Source organism: Lepisosteus platostomus, chromosome 23, assembly GCF_059453375.1.
Source record: "Lepisosteus platostomus isolate fLepPlt1 chromosome 23, fLepPlt1.hap1, whole genome shotgun sequence".
NCBI lineage: Eukaryota > Metazoa > Chordata > Actinopteri > Semionotiformes > Lepisosteidae > Lepisosteus > Lepisosteus platostomus.
This window is the reverse complement of record NC_142633.1, coordinates 11,949,787-11,968,449: the sequence shown is the minus strand read 5'-3', so window position 1 is coordinate 11,968,449 and position 18,663 is coordinate 11,949,787. Positions and strand designations below refer to the sequence as shown.

The 18,663-nt window shown below is 48.2% G+C and overlaps 2 protein-coding genes across 5 annotated transcripts; one reads left to right on the top strand and one right to left on the bottom strand.

The window, feature by feature from the left end:
• Positions 1–224: 224 nt before the first annotated feature.
• On the top strand, positions 225–11,147 carry slc45a1 (solute carrier family 45 member 1). Of its 4 annotated transcripts, none has more exons than XM_088617292.1 (9): positions 225–350; positions 2,008–2,409; positions 2,786–2,878; positions 3,706–3,930; positions 4,697–5,463; positions 6,349–6,502; positions 6,592–6,768; positions 8,213–8,418; positions 9,239–11,147. In XM_088617292.1, the coding sequence occupies exons 2-9, from the start codon at positions 2,010–2,012 to the stop codon at positions 9,509–9,511; spliced, it is 2,295 nt and encodes a 764-aa protein (XP_088473418.1). In that variant the 5' UTR covers positions 225–350; positions 2,008–2,009; the 3' UTR covers positions 9,512–11,147. The 4 variants fall into 4 exon arrangements, with proteins under 4 accessions (XP_088473418.1, XP_088473417.1, XP_088473419.1 ...); XM_088617291.1 differs by lacking the exon at positions 225–350 and adding an exon at positions 362–594; XM_088617287.1 differs by lacking the exon at positions 225–350 and adding an exon at positions 757–1,451.
• A 3,199-nt stretch (positions 11,148–14,346) lies between these two features.
• LOC148642047 (uncharacterized) lies at positions 14,347–18,213 on the bottom strand. Its single transcript, XM_088617302.1, has 5 exons — positions 18,020–18,213; positions 16,334–16,420; positions 15,857–15,920; positions 15,486–15,577; positions 14,347–15,372 (listed from the first exon to the last, which is right to left on the bottom strand). The coding sequence occupies exons 1-5, from the start codon at positions 18,068–18,070 to the stop codon at positions 15,304–15,306; spliced, it is 363 nt and encodes a 120-aa protein (XP_088473428.1). The 5' UTR covers positions 18,071–18,213; the 3' UTR covers positions 14,347–15,303.
• Positions 18,214–18,663: the final 450 nt, after the last annotated feature.

The following is an 18,663-nucleotide window of genomic DNA, read 5'->3' as shown; positions in this document are numbered from 1 at the left end:
TTCAATCAATCAAAATCTTGCCTAATATTTTAAGATATCTCTGTATATTGCGACATTGGGCAACCACAAATGTTGCAATACTCAGCTGTTTTTTTTAGGTAAATATTGAACATTAATTAGTGATGACATTATTTAATCGAATGAATTTCTCAGAAATCCATTCATTTACCGATTTCATCGCCTGAATTCCGGTTGCTATGGTTACGAGAGGAGAAGCAGCCGAGCTCATCTAACGGCGGGAGCGCGCACCGGGAAAGCGAAAGGCTCGGAGCGCGTAACACAGCTCCAGTGGTGCTGATGCGGCATCTGTAAGAGGGCGCTGGGAAGACTGGGGGAGAGGCAGAAAGGATGTAAGGAACAAGTCAGAGAAAAAATGAGGAAGGGAGGGAGTGACGTCGCCATAGAGACAGGGAGACGGGGCAGGGAGAGAGAGGGGGAGAGGATGAGGAAAGCTGAGACAACTGCATCAAAGACATAGGGAGAAATTAAAAAAATACATAAACATTAGAGAAGAGCAGGTACCTAAAATGAGATATTTGTCAATTGAAACAAAGAGTATGCTGTAGTTAAAGACCTGAACCCCAGAAAAAAAAGGTAATCTTCTTTCATTCGTGTTTAATTTGCACGCTTTGTCCCGGTGAGGAACAGAGCAATATATTCGTCTGCATAATCTTCACTTTGCAATACAAAGTGACAGTTCACAGAGCTTTCCACGGCCTGCACAAGAACAGGGCTCGGATCTGTAGACACACCAGATCCTGGGCGGTCCTCAGCTTGCCTGGCATGCGTCCGCGTATACTAAATACCTTGTAGATTGTAGTACAGTGTTACGGCGATAACCGCGGCTTCAAATTTCGTGGAATTTCCGTTCTTTCTCTTTCTCTCCATTGTAGTTTTATAATAAAGCGAATACTGAAGCATCCGGTCTAAAATGAAGTACGGTTACGGCGCCGTTATGGAACAGACGTGAGCTGCTGATACATTGTGAACTGCTGCTCTCAGCTGATGTGAGCACATGGGATTTTGCGCGCCGGCAAGTAGATACTGCCTTCTGCATCCCAACGCGAGGGGACCTACAGTATACCAGCCAAATCACCTCCACCCAGAAGCGTCTCTGCTTCTTTGTTTCCCAGGCTGCACGCTTAGCCCGCCCTGCGCTGTCCGGGGAATCCGGAGTAGCCTCCCCCGTGCAGTGGTGCCGATCTCCTCGCTCTCCCGGTCCAAAAAAAAAAAAATCTGCAGTTTCATCGTGATGGCTCGTGTCTCAGCCGGACGCCGCCGCAGCGTTTCCGGCCCCGAGCGAGCACGAATTGGCGGAATCCAGGAGATGCAGGGGTCGTACATTACCAGTAGTATGCTGTTAAAAATGATTCATTTGGGCTTTAGATTGTAACGTATGGTAAGGGCATTAGACTTGCAAGCAGCAAACAAGTGCTCGTCTCTGGCATAAGGTAAAAACGGTTTTCCATAATAATAATAATCTGCGCGTCCATTGCAATTACTGGTGTAATTAGGAGTGTGAACTGTAATCGCTAGGAGATGGTTTAGCGTGAAGTAGTAATTGATGGTCTCTTATACGGTCTTTAACGTCCTTGCGTGCTCTGTTTTGTATTGTTTTATATATACATACATATTTGTGTGTTTTAATGAATGCAGCTGATGCTGCTCCGCACCTGTCAAAATGCTGGTCCCATCTCCTGACTCAGCAGCTCTCACGAACGGCGCCTTCCGCTGTGACAGCAAGACGGACACATGCCGTGACGGGAGTATATCTGCCGACAGTGCTGGGATTCAGAACGTGGGTCTCACAGGGCACAAATACAGCAGATCAACGACCGTCCTGATCTGGACTTGGCATTCTGTTTTAAATCCGACTAGCCCGATTGTTATGAATGAATGTAGCTGATGGCAGACCAAGCCAACATAATATGACCAGCAGAAAATGATTCAGACTAAAGATATTGTGCCGTTCATTCATAAGGGCTGTCATCTCCTGTCTGTGTGCAGCTATGATGTCGTCCCCTGGGGCGGGCACACCGAGCGATGCCCTCCTGCCCAGTCCGGGGGGCCCCTGCGGAGCAGCTTGGGGCCCCTCTGGCTTCCCATCATCCACCACCCGCCACCTCAGCCACCGCGCCAACAACTTCAAGCGCCACCCCAAAAGGCGGAAGCTGATCCGGCCCTCGCCCCCTCCGCCCCCCAACACCCCCTGCCCCCTGGGGCAGCTGGACCTCAGCGAGCTGCCCCCGCCGCGGCGCACCTTCCCGGAGCTGCTCTTCAACGGCTGCATCCTGTTCGGCATCGAGTTCAGCTACGCCATGGAGACGGCCTACGTCACCCCCGTGCTGCTGCAGATGGGCCTGCCCGACCAGTTCTACAGCCTGGTGTGGTTCATCAGCCCCATACTGGGTAACGCTGTGCCCCTGCTACTGAGAGAGAGTGGGAGGGCCCTGACGAGATGTACCCACACACTCAAAGTGCAGTGCAGACTGATGAACACCTAGAACGGGCCCACACTCTTTAAGAGCATGAAGAGGGGATTTCTCAACATAGCATTTTAAGACTTTTCATCTTTATTAAATATTTGCTGTTCTTGTTCTAAACATCCTGCACTGCATGGGGTAATCAACTGTGTCAGTGATCGCTGCGGAAGTGTTTTTGTGTTCTTTTGCTGTATGTCTACGAGCTGTGTTGGCAACTTCATTTCCTCCTTAGGGATTATTAAGGTGTGCGGTTTTGTTAAAGGGTCAAAGCGTGATTCGCTGTGTATCTCCGGTTTCCCCAGGATTCCTGGTCCAGCCGATCCTGGGTGCGTGGAGTGACCGCTGTACTTCCTGCTTCGGCCGACGCCGGCCCTTCATCCTGGTGCTGGCCATCGGTGAGGACACGCCCTCACTGCGATCTCGCGGTGCGGCTCTGCGGCTGGTCAGCTGATCAGCCAGTGGTCACGTGACCAGCTGCGCTGCGGTCCTGTGACAGAATGAGCTAACTTGGCACAGGACCATTCTCAGATTTTGTTTGTGGCCTAATTTTATAGCTTAAAACATATTGGAGCTGTCGAGGCACATGCGTCTGCACTGGTCGACATGGTATCCAACATGTATGTCCTGGAGCAGCGTGTCACCAGGTCCTTATCTTTGCTTACTGCACTGGAGTGAGTTCATCCGTGTTTGTGTCTGTCTGCCCTGTGATGGCCTGGCGTCGCATCCAAAGTGTTCCCTGCCTTGTGCCCGTTGCTAACTGGCTCCCTTGTGACCCTGAATTGGAAAAAGCCATTAGAAAATGGGATGATGGAGTTTAGTCTCAGATAACACAGTGTCTTAATGCATAGCCCCAAGCCAGCAGTGAAACCAGACTTGACATCTCTATAGGCAGGCTTGTTAGTTCATGTCATCAAAAGCCCCAAACCACTCGCCAAGCAGGTAGCTTCCTCCCTTCTGATTCCCATAGTGATCATAGGCTACTAGGAGATGATACATTCTCAGCAGAAGTAATCTAAAAGCTGAATATGTATATTTCCAGGACGTGATTCTGTTATGATGATTGCTCAGTGACTGTGTGGAGTCTGTGATTTCTGTCCTCTCCCCTTTTCTGTTTTTGACTCAAAACTCTGGAGAGGTATGTTGCCTGCAGAAAATTTCATCCTCTATATTGATTACTCCTATGATCCCGTAGTAACCAGCCTGATCGTCTTCCCGATTCCAGGGGCGCTGTTTGGCCTGACGCTGGTGCTCAACGGCCGGGACATCGGGACAGCGCTGGCCGACACTGCGGCCAATCACAAGTGGGGGATCGTGCTGACCGTGTGCGGCGTGGTCCTGATGGACTTCAGCGCCGACTCGGCGGACAACCCCAGCCACGCGTACATGATGGACGTGTGCAGCCCGGAGGATCAGGATCGCGGCCTCAACATCCACGCGCTGCTGGCAGGTCAGGACGCACGGCCCCTCGTCCCCGGATTTCAGAGTCTGTAACCATTCCAGCCCTGATGCGCCTCTGCTCCACACACGCAAGGACAAGGTCCCTTGTTCCTGCGCTGTAAGCTGCAAGCAAACACAATTTCAGTCAGACAGCAGACTGCTGTTTCCTCGCGCTCTCCTCAATAACCAGCTAGAGGCAACACTCTGGTAGATGGGCTCACCAATTTGAAATATTGATCATATTCTCCCATTTTTATATTACAGTTCCTCGCTTTAGTTAATCTGAGCGCTGTGGTGCCACAGAAAGGGCTCTTTCATTCAAGGTCGCTCATTAATTGGTACAGTGGATTTCATCAGAAATCAAAAGACTCATGACTGGTGAATTGTGGGTTCAAGCACCTGCTGCAGGCTCTTCTGATGTGCCTTCTGTTGGGCGCAGAATTTGACATCAGTTGCTCCGGTTGCCCCAGATGTATTAGTGGGAGCCAGCACTGCCATAGCAAGGGTAATCCCGACCCTAGACCAGCATCCGGTCCAGAGGAAGAGTCACGTGCTGTCTCCTCCGCTGAATGTCACAGAAAGCAGCTCTGGCCTGCTGAGCCACAGCAGCTTGGATATGCGAATTACCTTTCTCCCTGGTAACTAAACCAAGCTCTTTTGTGTGCCGTATTCCTTTGAAAAGGACAGTGTGTTCCCAGTCATACTGGCTCGTGACCACCGGGTCTTTCGAAGTCCAGTATCCACTGATTCTACCTCTGCTCTGTCCCTCTCGCCAGGGCTCGGCGGCGGCTTTGGCTACGTGGTTGGCGGCATCAACTGGGACCACACGGAGTTCGGGAGGTCACTGGGGGGTCAGCTGAGGGTCATCTACCTCTTCACCAGCATCACCCTTATTGTCGCCACGGCGATGACGCTCACTAGCATCCCGGAGCGGCCCCTGGCCCAGGCACATCCCCTGAAGCGTCCCAGGAACACGCTGAAGAGCCCCAGTCTGCCCCTGCCCCCCTCGCCCCCTGTCCCCCCCGGGCAGGCGCAGGTGGACGATGGAGAGGGGAATGAGGACGTGAGGGCTGCTGGGGAAGAACTCCATAGCTACCAGTGCTATGACCCGAACCCCTGCCAGCCCGACCCCCTGGCTCTGTCTGTCAGCACCCACACGCGACTCTACGCTGGCCTCACCAGCCCCCTCTCGCCTCTCAGCCCACTTACGCCCAAATACGGCAGCTTCATCAGCCGGGACAGCTCCCTCACTGGCATCAACGAGTTCGCCTCCTCTCTCGGGACGTCCTACATCGACAGCGTGCTGATCGACTGCTACACAGGACAGCAGACACCCCAGCCACCTGAGCCCGATGGCTGCACCCACCCTCTCCCAGCGGGGGACACCCCTCCCACTCTTGGATCGGGGGGAGGCCTGCCAAGGGCAGGCAGCTCAGGGATCCTGAAGCGCCCCCAAAGTCTGGCTCTGCTGGACGACACTCTGCCGCCCACGGGCCCTGGGGCAGAGAACGGCCGCAGGAGAACTGTCACCTTCAGGCAGCAGGTCAGTCTGAAAGGGCGGGGAGGAGGAAGGGAGTCTTCCAGCTTGCGCAGATCATAGGAGTTTCTCATCGTTTCATTGTCGGCAGAGGTTGCATGTTTTATCTGAAGTGCATTTTACACTTGGGGTGCACGATCATGACAGCATGGCGGCCACAGGCTCTTGGGTTCAGGTCTAAATTCCGGGTACTTGCCTGAGAGGGGTTTGCATCTTTTCCCGTGTTTTCTGTGAGGAGTTTCCTCAGTTTCCTCCCACCTTCCAAAGACTCTAAGAAGGAGTCACAGTGCTGGGGCCCTGGGTTCAATTCCTGGGGCCCTATCTGCGTGGGGTTTGTATGATCTCCCTGTGTTCGCGTGGGATTCCTTCCACAGTGTGAAGACATACTGGGAGGTTTATCGGCCTCCAGGAAGGGTGGCCCTGGGGTGAGTGTGGGTCTGTCTGTGTCTGTGCACCTGACCTGTGATGGACTGAAGTTTTTTTGGAATTACTGTTAGTTCCTTTATCTCCCATTTTAGCACAATACTTTGCTTTCCACCCTGTTTTAGTTACATGAATGTTGCCCTTATTGAACGAGGAGAACTGAAGATGCGTAGGTGTGCTTAGTATCTCTGCATTTGTGAGCACTCTCTTTACCAGGCATGAGCTTTAAATAGGAAGGTGATTCTGCCCATTGCTGCTTTTACAACCAGGCAATCTGTGGTCAGTGTCAGCCAGGTGAGTTTGGATAGCCGTCTAGCGCAGAGCAGTTGAGATTCACTTTGCTGAGCAATAGGAAAAAATCCCATGCTTTCCTCAGTCAAAGCTCAGGTACAGAACTCAAGTTTTCAGAGACCTTATGTCTCGGTCCTGATGTGTTTCTTCCTCTTTGTCCTGTCTGCCCTGCCCCAGGTGGCAAACATCCTCCTGAACGGGGTGCGCTACGACAGCGACCTGAGCAACAGCACCGAGGTCCCAGACACTCAGCTTTCCATGAGGGTGCTGTGCAACGCCATCTACAGGATGCCCCAGCCACTGCGCAGTCTCTGCACCAACCACTTCCTGGGTAAGGGTCACCCTCCCGCACGGGGCTCTGTGTGTGTCTGTGGGGTCGCAGTGGTGTGGGGGGCTCACAGCTGTCCGTCTGTCACTCAGGCTGGCTGTCCTTTGAGGGGATGCTGCTCTTTTACACCGACTTCATGGGGGAGGCAGTGTTCGGGGGTGACCCCAAGGCCCCCCACGACTCAGAGCCCTACCGACTATACAACAGTGGGGTCAGCATGGGCTGCTGGGGTATGTGCATCTATGCCTTCAGTGCTGCCTTCTACTCTGGTAAGACACAGGCATTAACACAATTTACTCCTGTCTTTGTGGGGGAGGGCCATAGGCGCTCATTCTATTTCGTCTTCCTACCCTGTACTACAAAGAAATGGGCTGTAGATCAGTAGACCTGAAGCAATTATGTCACACTTCAGTTTAGTTGTCTGTTGTAGCTGCCTTTAAATATGTTTTATTAATGTTAGAAGTGGTTATTTGTACAGTTAAAAAGCATTGACAACAGCTAGGAATCATGACATACCTGTAAGCCTAGAGGCAGGGGTGTGGTTCAGGCAGGGGTCAGGATTAGATTATGCTACTACCATGCAGTCTGCAGCAGAAGCGCGAAGGAACAAGTAGTTGTGAAGTACAGGGCTGAAAACCTGAAAGAAAGAAGGAAAAATGTTTTCGTTCGGCAAGCTTTCGAAACATGTCAGTAGAGGGTGGTCATTATCACAAATCTGTCTTTCTCTGAAAACCTCATCACTATTTTTCATTTAGAAAACATTTAGAAATGCATTTACAGCCACTGATCTTAGTGGTACCCAAATGCTTCTGGCACTGTCACGTTTAAAGGACTTTAAGGCGGATATTGACACTTTCAAACTTAGCAGATGCCACCTGGTGTATGAAAAAAAGTCCTAAATAAAAGTCATTCATGTTGTGGGAATGTACCTATGTCACCTGTACCTATGTCCACCATGTACTGTACTTATATAGGAACATTTTCTCAAAGTTTGTCCACACATTGATTGTAAGCCTTGTGCGTGCATGCACTCACACAGAATAACAGCAAGGCAGCAAGGAGTAAGACACAGTGCTGACACTGTGCTGAAAATATACCACATTGTAGTCATGACGTTTGTACACTCAGCTAGGACATTGTGGTGCCAGCATCCTTCTCTGATGTTGGCACTGTGGCATGGTCTTGCCCACGCTGCACTGTCTGTAAAGCTCTCACTCTCACAGGGAACAGTTTTGAGCAATACAGCCTCTGAAGCGTGGCCAGTCGCTGCCACTACTAATGTAGAATTGCATTCAATTTTAAAAAAATGCTTCCCAGTTACTTGAAGAAAACAAACCGAGGGAGCATTCAAATCTTCAACGACACAGTGACTGATTTTTGCGATGGGTCATGCTCAAGCTAAAAATGATACCTACAGAAAACAAACCCAATTTCAAACCTGAGACAACGGCAGTTACCGTGGTTACCCTCATGCTGCGTGTTTAGCGTCACTGTCTTGGATCCAGACACGGTGACACAGGTGTCAGGGGGAAATGTCCTCGCTGGGGTTTGTCACTCTGTGGCACTGACAGAGTGACAAACAAACAGATCGGCCCGCTACCCGGCCAACTGCAAGTATGCCTTCATCTTTTTAACTGCTAACATTCCTCGTCCTCCTCTCTCTTTCCTTGTTTTTCTCCCGCTCCTGTTCCTCTCTCTCCGCCCGTCCCTCAGCGATCCTGGAGAAGCTGGAGGAGCGATTTTCCTTGCGCTCCCTCTATTTCTTTGCCTACTTGGCGTTCGGGCTGGGCACCGGTCTCGCCACCCTCTCTACCAACCTGTACGTGGTGCTGTCCCTGTGCGTCACCTACGGCGTCCTCTTCTCCTCGCTGTGCACCCTGCCCTACTCCCTGCTCTGCGAGTACTACCAGAGCCCGCAGGTCAGAGCCGGGCCCGGCGTGGGGGGCCTCTTGTGTCTTTGTGGCCTGGCCCTCGTGTTGCTGAGTCAGGGCAGCCAGGACGTTACCAAGAATGTGAGAAAGATTGCCCGAAAGCTGACGAGAGGGCAGGAGGGGGATTCGGCACGTCTTTCCCAGCTGGTTTTGTTAGTTAATTGATACAGCAGTCATACCCAGCTGTTCGGTGAATCTTTCTCCAGGTGCCCACAAGTTGGCTTTGGGCTAGGCTCTTCTAGGGCTGGCTTTGTCAATGCTTTCTGGGGCTTTTAAATAGTCCGATTGAGTCCTTTCATAGTCTCGCCTGCCCAAGGCTAAACAAAATCGGTACCTGTCTGCAACCAGTCAGGACCCCATCAGGCAGAGAAGGAACTTTGTTGCTCGTCTTTGAAATTATTCTGAAGCCACAATGTACATTTTGCGATGTGGCAACACGCCGTCAATTGTTAGCAAATATGTGTAGGACCAACTGAAAACAATACATCGCCCCAAATAAGGAACAAATCTGCATTTGTGAATATCATTTGTGATGTCCTCTGAAGACTAGTGTATTACAAAGGCAACTGCTTGTAATCAGTTAATTGTCAACCGAGACAAAAGGTTAAGTGTAGGATTTATTTATTCTGCTCATAAGGTTTGATCTACCTTGCCTTAACCCTCAGATTGTGGAACTGTCTGGCTATTTTATCCTACAGTAATACCTGTATGTGTGTAATTTAAGCAGCAGCAGTGTATTTAGCTATACTGGATGTGTGTCTGGTACTGTCTGTTTTGTAACGCTGTGTGTCTGCCTGTGTCGCTCCAGTTCACAGGCTCCACAGAGGACGGGACGCGGCGAGGGATGGGCATGGATATCTCCCTGCTCAGCTGCCAGTACTTCCTGGCTCAGATCCTGGTCTCCGTGGTGATGGGCCCCCTGACCTCGCTGGTGGGTGGGGCGAGGGGCGTGATGTACTTCGCGAGCGCGATGTCGTTCGTCGGCTGCCTTTATTCCTCCCTGTGTGTGGTGTACCACCTGCCCCCCCCGGACAGCGACCCCCCCCACAGCGAGGCACAGCCCTTGCTCATACATATCTAGAGACTTCCCTCCCCACCCCCTCAGGGAAGACTGTGCCTTGCACAGCTTCATTCAGCCATCTTCCTTAGAGCACAGACAGACAGGCCTCACCCTCTCGCGCTCAGTATCGGCCTGTTTCTTCACGGGCTGACAGGAATATATACACCACTGGTTTGTGTGGGAGTCAGACATTCTGATTTGTGTACGCAGACGCATCCTCACAGCCAGGTCTTGTCTGTGTATTCTTTCATGCATGGTTTTTGTGTCTCCCTGTCGGTCCACACCTGTATGTGTCCAAAGTTCTCATCATGCTTAAAAAGCAATACCGGGGCTGTACTTTTGTATGGGGGGAGGATGCAAAATGCTGATCTGTTGCTCAGAAATAAAACGAAAGGCCTTGCGGCACATTTGTTCAGCTGTTGCTGACTACTTGGCTGTTACTGTATGGGTTCCAGCTGCTGAAAGAGAAGTACTGTCTCCCTGACAGTGTAGCATGAAGCTGTTTTCTGGAGCCCAATCCGCTTTACTCTTGTCTCCCTCACCGACCTCCTTGACCTGGTGGAGAATTCGGCTCTGTTTGTTGATCTGTCTGCCTCCGAAATGTTTCAACTCAGTCCGATTGAAAGAAACCATCTGGATTCCCATTAGCGCCTTTCCGTTCTCCAAGTGTCTCTGAGCATCTGTCTCCCTGCACTGATCACATACACGTCCAAGAACACACAAACACACATGTAGAAAGTTATTTTGGAGATTATCAGGAGGACAGGGAACTGCTTTGAGAATTCCTAGTGGGTCCAACAACATAGGACTCGAACTTTTTTGCAGTCATCACCCAATTCATGGCCTCCGACTGATCCTTAACACCTGAACACCTAGCACATAGCCGGAAGCTTTGGTGGAGACTTCCTTCAGTGTTGAAAAAGCATGCTGTTAAACCTTTTAGGGGGCATTCTGATTGAGAGGCATTCAGTCACAATGCCACAGCAGCTCTCACCATTGACTCCCTTAGCCTAGCACAGATACCAAATGTCTGAACCTGTGAAATTGCATCGGATTGCTTTAGACATTTGTCCAATATCCCTGGGGTGTAAAATAACAGCAGGTCAGGCTGTGAGATGCAGACATGGGCACTTGAAAACTCACCATCTGAGTTGTGAGCTCTCAACAGGAAGGGCTGCCCTCAGAGCACTAAACACTGGTCCTGAAGATCTTGCCCTGTGCCGGTTGTCTTGTCTCTGGCTTCCTGTACACAGTGGAACACTCCTCCCAGGCACTGTTCTCATCATATCTCACACACTGCTCACACACAAATGCCTTGCTTTAAGGAATGTTTTATTCTGAGCCTCTGGATTGAGCTTCAGATTTTTTCTCTTAACACTGAAAAAGTGGATGGTTATCAGACCTGATTGCGTTAATCAAAAAAAAAAAACCTCTTTAGCAGCAGAATTCTCTCAAACATTCCTTAAAAGCTGTCCATGGTAAGCCATTTTTTTCTCAATACTTTAAAAAAAATAAAAGCCATTATTTTATTGCGTTTTCTGTTAGTAGTACAGCTAGAAATTATTTATTTTATTATTTATTATTGATATACAAATGATTTACCTTGTTTTGATTTAAATGTATCATTTTCAAATAAAAAATACCAGTGATTAAATAATCTCTGTGTGCATAGATTGACTTGAAGACAGAAAGGACGGAGAGGGTGAAGGGGAGGAGAGTGGACATCACAGGGGTTTTAGGGAAAGGAGCTTGTACTGGTCTCCCCAGGTCTGGTCTTCAAGAGCAACACCTCAGGGGGTGCTGCCAATTTGTATTGGTCAATTTAAGTTGTGGAGGTTAAACTAGTCCAATTAACCCTCTTCCAGAGGTCTTTTGCTGTTGATGATTTAAGGAGATTTATTAAACCTGCTGGAATACAGACAAACCTTTGCTCTGACTTTTAAGGGATTGTATTATTAGCTCAAACGGGTGTATTTTATTTTACTTACAGTTGATGTTTTAACACTCTTATTTGGCAATAAGGTCTTTTGAAGCGCTGGGGGGGGGGAGGTTTTTAATTGTCCAGTTAGAGGCCTCCTTGGTGGTTCATGAAAACTGCCCATTCGGAACTCAGACCAAACCCTGTAGTCCAGATGTTAGGAGTCCGAGTCTGCAATCCGTCACTAGATGGCCGAGACCAGGATCTCCAGAGTCTGAATCAAGCCCAGCCAAAACTCCAGAATTGCACAAGTGAGTCAGGTATCTCTGCTTGCTAGTGACTTGAGAGGGCACCTGCAAGCTCTCATGTTACCTGTGAGAACAAGATCACTCACTCAGTTCACTGCAAGTCTACTGTGAAAGCCTAAAGGGGATCAGTGGTTCTACCACTAACCCCCATGCATTCCTCAGTGGAGGTTGAGCACTACGACAGCTGGAATTCCCCAGTAGAGACACAAGAAGCCCATTACTTCTGGTGGCAGGGCTGGAGCTAGCTGGCCAGGGCTCTTGCAGTTCGTGGTATAAGAGAGGGCCCTATGACATGACCCTCCTGGCGGTTACTGTGGCGCTCCCGATGTGACAGAGTGTGGAGAGCTTGATGGGTGGGCGTGTCGGAGAAGCCTGCCAGCACTTCTTCTTTCTGTGAAAGGGATGCCATCTCTGGGCGCCGAGACATGAAGACACATCTGCCCCTTCCACATCACGCGAGTACAGAAACTAAAAATAATGGTTATTCTACATTTAAAACAAAAACAAACAATTCTCCAGTTAATCACAGTTAGCTCCAGTGACTGGGTGTTTGGATAAAAAGAGCATGAAGAGACTGCATTCCAGAAGCCGGCAGCCCTGACTGAGAAGAATCTTTTATCCACCGAGTTTCAGTTTGAATGGCCTTTTCTCCGGCTGCTTGCAGGCCAAGTCTAGAGTATGGAGCTGTGTTATGGCATCGTACAGTGAGAAACGGAAAGCAAAGAAGCTCTGCACATGTGGATGACAATTCACACTTAGTACAGTGGTTTCACAAGACTGATTTACCAATCTTCAAATTAAGGAATTGATTAGTTTCGATCCCAGGTATTAGCTTAACCATTCTTAATTATTTCTGCAATGCAGTGTTTGTTTATTTGCATCACAGAAATCTTCCAATCCAGCTGACCGAGGCTTAGAATAGGTCCAATGTGTTTCACCGGCACAAAAAACAGGAGGCTGTGCCTTGTGCCCAAGGGTCTGCAGTTTGACTAGGGCAACCACTGGGGAAAATGAAAAAAGGAAGTATTTGCTGGTCAAAGGTCCCCCTGTGGTGGTCCTTGAGGGTCAGACCAGCATGTTGTTTATTACCTGTGGAAAGGGCTTGAACCTCAATGGCATGCACGACCTCCATTAGCAGCCTTCCTGATGTTCTTAATGTTGCCACAGTTGGACCAATGTGACCCTTTATCAACAGGTCTTAAAATGAGTTTGGAACTGGGATCATGTTAACAGCAATGACTAATGAAACCATCTTTTTAATTAAGAGAACTTGTCATGCTATATTTAAATTATTCAAAGTTTTGTACAAAATGATCTCTAAATTACTGAACCTGCGTAGCCTTGTTCACTGATCACTATTCCACATCGGAAGAAATTGATTACACTGTCACAATACAAGCTGGATTGCATCTTTCTAGATCCAGGGTTGAAGATGCCCGTCTTAAGTCCAATACTAATTGAAAAAAGATGAGAAGAACCCATAGGACCAGAACTGGGAGATCCTGCTTGTATGCAACTTATTAAAATGAAGTTTTTTTGTATAAATACAGATAGGATCGAGATGGTTTGGAAACTTGAAGACAACAAAGAGCATGCCCATGTTCTCAACAGCACTGCACTGGCAGTGTTGCTCATAACCTCAGAAACTCCCTTGGGGAAAAAGCTGATAATCTTTGTTCAAAGAATTACTTTGACTTCAACTTTAAAAAGTTCATCTGTAAAGAGAAAAATAAGCCAAATCTGACTACCAGGCTTAGTCATTCATGTAATCAAAACTTCTGTTTTCTCTCAAGGCCCCTGAAAGCCAAACACTGTAGCTGACCTAATATGGAAAGATTCTAAGATGCACAACAGTATTTCACTTTCCTTTCAGAGGTTTGTGCACAGCTGCAGTACCAGATCTGTCCTGCAGAGAGGAGTAATCAGCATCTTATTTCTGCTTTCAACTTCATTTGCAGTTAAATTGAATTGCAATTTGAATACAAACAAAAGCTATTCTGCTTAACCTCTACTACCACCCAGCAAGATTTCCATCCCTAAAAAAGCTCCTTTCTGAGCTAAAACCTTTTACCTATTTGCTGGTCTATGTTGTTTACCTCAATTTCTCACTACCAGGAGATCTATAATACTAAGTGTAATTGCACAGCTCACCAGCAGATGGTGGCATTATCAACAGCCAGAACTTGTTTCTCCATCTCCAATATGCCATATAAATATACCCTCTAGTCGAATCTAATTGGCTGACAATCAAAATGCTAGCAATATCACAAATTCTTCCTACTACAGGAAACTTCTCAACCCTGTTCCTAGAGCTACTCTAGTAATCACAGCAGTTTCATGACAAAAACCATGAACAAATTAAACCCCCAAGACTAGCAGAGCATTTAAACAAATCATAGCTCAAACTGACCATTTCCCAAACTGCAACTTCATCCTCTACCACCATTTTTTCACCCGTTTCCATTTCCTCAGTGCTAAAAACGTGAATGGTGCAGGTTTTTAAAAACGCCAAGACGGAACAAAATTGAGAAGCATGGTCTTGAAAGTTTTTATCTTGACCTCAGTCAATAGTTTGGCTACCAAGTCAAATTACTAAAGTTAGCTTTAAAATGACAACTGAACACCAGAAGAAAAAGACAAGACTGATTTATTTATAATTGAGAACCAGAATATACAAAGCAGTGGTCAAGCAACCAAAAAAAAAAAATACAAATTGAAAAACTTTGCTCAAGGGGACAGACTGTACGAGTTAATGTGGCTGCCTATATAACTTTATGAACCCTCAGGGAACACCACTGCGATATTATTCAAATCAGTCTTACAGACAAGCCGTTGTAAAATTTTAACCTGGGGTTTTTCAGACCACAAAAAAAATCACAACTTAAAACTGTACACTGAAAAAATACAAAAAGTAGTTCAAAAAATTCATACAGAACAATGACCAAAACTTTCAGATTTAAGAAAGGGGTTAATAAACATTGCAGAATATTTCACCAGGCCATTAGGCTCCTATAAAAAAAAGCTTGTTAACTTAATACAGTTCCGTAATTTAAAACTAGCCAAAAAAAAGGAGCCCCCGCCTCAGTTTTCAGCTGTACCATACATCAGCCAAGGAAATGAAAGGGTGCCAAAAGCAGCAATGGCACTATACCTAACAAATCAGATTCTAATGCTAACAATCGTCTATTATCCCCTGCTTAACTCCAACATCTTTGGTCTTTACTGGGTTCGAGAGGTCACCATAGAGGTCTGAATATTTCCTTACGAAGAAAGGGTACAGCTGCTCAAGTGTGCATCGGCTGGTCAGGTAACAAAGTAGAAAATGTGCTTCATAGCTCAGATGTTTCGTACATATAAAAAAAGCACTCGGATCTTAAAAATGAGCCCTATTTGCAGCAATTAATAGAAACTGGTCATACAAGGACCAATAAATAACATTTTACAAAACAAAAAGTTGTGTAATGTTACAGGAATCCAGTGCGATTACAGTATTTAAAAAAAGTTCTGTAAAATGTACATAAAAAGCACAACCCTCTACTAGGTAAAGTTGACCATGCGGACAGAGCTAATGAGGATGAAGTGAGACTCTAAGCTTTTGCTTCAGCTTCTGTGGAGTCACCGTTTTCTGTCTTCTGCTTTTTTGTTTCAACTTTTTCCTGATGGAACAGAAAAGGTTCAAAGTTAGTTGCCACTTGAGAGCATCACTTTGTTCTTGAGTTAGTAAAAGCCAACTGCAGATCTCGGACATACAGGACTGAAGGAAACTTACCTCTTCCTCAGCTGGGCGCTTCACAGGGTGGCCATCAGCCTCCTCTTCTGCACCCTCTTCTCCCTCTTCATCCTCCTCCCCCTCTCCCTCAGCTAGAAGGAAATTAAAAGCAGATCAACAAGCAGACTCCACACTAACCCAAACTGGAAGTCCACTGGGCCAGTCAGCAGCCAGGTCATTTCATAACCAGATGGAATTGGTCTAGTCCGATACTCCAAAGTAATTTAGTGCATACCTCAGATTCTAATGCTTATTTGAAAATGCAGTTTTGTGCAGTTCACATCCAACAGTAGTGCAAAAGACTCAAAACAAATTTAGTCCATTTCCTCTGCTGGACAATCATATTCCCAGATATCAGGCAGGCAACTTACCTTCTTCATCTTCCTCCTCCTCATCCTCAGGGGTTTCCTCACCATGGTCAGCACCATTTGCCTCCTACAAAAGAGTGAAAATTGTTTATCACGCACTTCTCAAAAACAACCTTCACCTTGGCTGGTTTTACACACACACCCACACCTAAAACTGTTCATGCTTTCATCCCACCAGGAAGAATCCGACCAACATTTCTCTCTGCAACAAGTAAAGGAGAATTCCACACTGATGGGAAGGAAGAACACCCCTCAAGCTACCGAGTCTTCCTTGGGCGAGGAAGAAATCCAATCCTTCGGGCTACTGTAAACAGCTTCCACACGAAGTGGGAAGCACACAGAGCACATTCAGCTGCCTGGCTACCTCAACAAAGGGCTGTGAAGGGGGCGGGGAGTTGGCCCAACACCTGCACAGCGAGGGAGCCGAGCGCACACGCAGACAAAGGCCCGGGGGCCACAGGGGAACCGAGCTGCACTCACTGTGCCATTGGCAGGTGCGTCTCCGCTGCCGTTCTCCTTCTCCGTCTTCTCCACCTCCTCCGCCACCTCTTTCTTCTCCTTCAGATCCTGCAGAACAGGGAATTCAATACCGCGGCGTTACTTCCAGCCTCACTCCCCGCCTCCTTGACCGAACACAAACGGGGGTTCACTCTCCCAAGTTTGGAAAATATTGAGTAATTGACGCCGCTCCCCTCTTCACCGCCATCCCCGCCTGCTCCTCCCACCCCTCTTTCAGCCAGAATTTATGACCCTCAACAAAAAAAACCCATTCAATACGTTACGGAAGGCGGAAAAAAAAGGCCCAGGTCGGAAAACGTCATGCCCGCAGACCGTGAGCGCCGCGCACCGCTCCCTGGGCTTCAGCCTCCGGAGCAGCTCCCGCACACCGCCGGGGGCTCCGGGGCCGTGTCGGCGCCTCGGGGGCCCGGCGCGCCAAATTGAGACACTCGGCGCTGGAAATGCGGAATCGCACAGGTGAAGCGGACAGCGGGGCCACACGGCCGCGGAAGAAAGCCGTGGCCCCTGCTGGGCTATTAAAACCGGGGTGGTGGGGAATTCGGGGCCTTCGCTTTATTTGCCAAGTAGCGAAACTGCGGTTTCTCAACGTTTACTCTTAACCCCGAAATTTCATTCAAGTACTCGCTACCGACAAGACCAGCCGAAACTTCACTTTCTGACAATTAATGTTTTCCTCAACCGCCGCACACCAACGGCTTAAAGCCGCCCCAATACCGTTATGAAAAATTCAAACGGTTCACGAACCAACAGTCGGATTGTTCATGTTCCGCCGAACAAAGGGGCGAGGAGGAGGAGGAGGGGGGGGAGTTACCAGGCAGGACGCGTGCACGAGTCCCCCCCCCCCTTCCTCCTCCTCACGAGCACGGCAAGCTGGGCGCGCGGCCGACTAACAGACAAAAGAATCCCAGAGAGAAACGTGGCGCGCGCTCCCCCCATACGCCGTGTGCTGCGAGAGAGGGGAGCAGAAGAAAAAAAAAAACGCGCGCGCTTCCCGCCGTTTCGCTCCCAGCCTCCTCGGGTATAAATACAGCGGCCGCGGTCCTCCAGAGACCAGACCCGGGTCAGGCGAGGTGGAGGGAGACCGAACGACGGAAACGAGACGACGCAGCTCAAGTTTATCGATGAAACCAAACTCGGAACAGGAAACGTCGGCCGTAAAGCTAGGAAAGTCCCCCCCACTCCAGTTTGAAAAGGGAAGCGTAAACGTGGGTTCTTTCGTTTTTTTAAAAAAAAACACCAGAAACCGGGAACAAAAAGCGCTAGTTTCCTCCTACGGTAAACCATCATTCTCACCTCTACGACAGGGTACAGTACCGGCTGTTTATTCCGTCCGCAAACCGTAACCGGAATATTGGAATAAATAAACAAAAGTACATTTAAGAATCTTCTATCAAGACCTAAAACAGGTCTTTAGAGATATAAATATGCATTTTCAATAAACGCAACTTGAGTAGGGCTTTTTTTAAAAAAAAAAGGTTTCCATGTAGTTTAACAGCATCTCGCATTTTAGACTAAAACCTATAGCGAGAACCGCGTGGTGCTGAGCAACGTGCACAAGACAAAGAAAACTAAATTAAAGCACATTTGAATAAGACAGAACCCTTATCTTTTTTTAAAAAAAACCTCTTTAACCCAAATCAAACTTACCTTGGGAGTAACCTCGGTGGTAGTGGTAGTATCAACTGCGGTATCAGCCATTATTAAAAAATACGAGGAAACCCGAAGGATAACCAAAAAAGAAGTGGTAAATATTTCTTCTGTTGTAATGAAGGTAATGACCCCTTTCGCTGATTCAAAGTCAGAGACCCAGAGGCGAGGAGAGGAGTGAAACAAATCGCTTCAAACCTGAGAGTTAAATAGAATCCTCCTGAGGAGGCAGCCCGAGCTGACACGGGATTGGACGACGAAACCTTTGCAGAATTCTATTGGCTAAGGGACACGTCGATCATCTCTATAGCGTCCCGCTTTTTACGCCCCTCCCCGCGGTGCGTTCAATCGTTTGTTATTGGTTGGGCTCGGAAAACGCCACGCCTCTTGGCCCGGGGAGGGGGGGGGGGACAAAGCAATTAGCATACGAGGTCTTTCATTGGCTTCTTCACCTGTCGGTCATACCTCGGTAAATCCCACCCACCCCCTAAAAAACAGATACTGTTGTCTTTGTATCTATTGGATATTTAAGATGTCAATAAAGAAATGTATATGTATTTACTATCCTCCCTAATTTACTTTTCGTTGCTCCACAGGTCTGGTTGGAAATCCGAGAGGGATCATTTAAATAGGCAGTTCTTGTC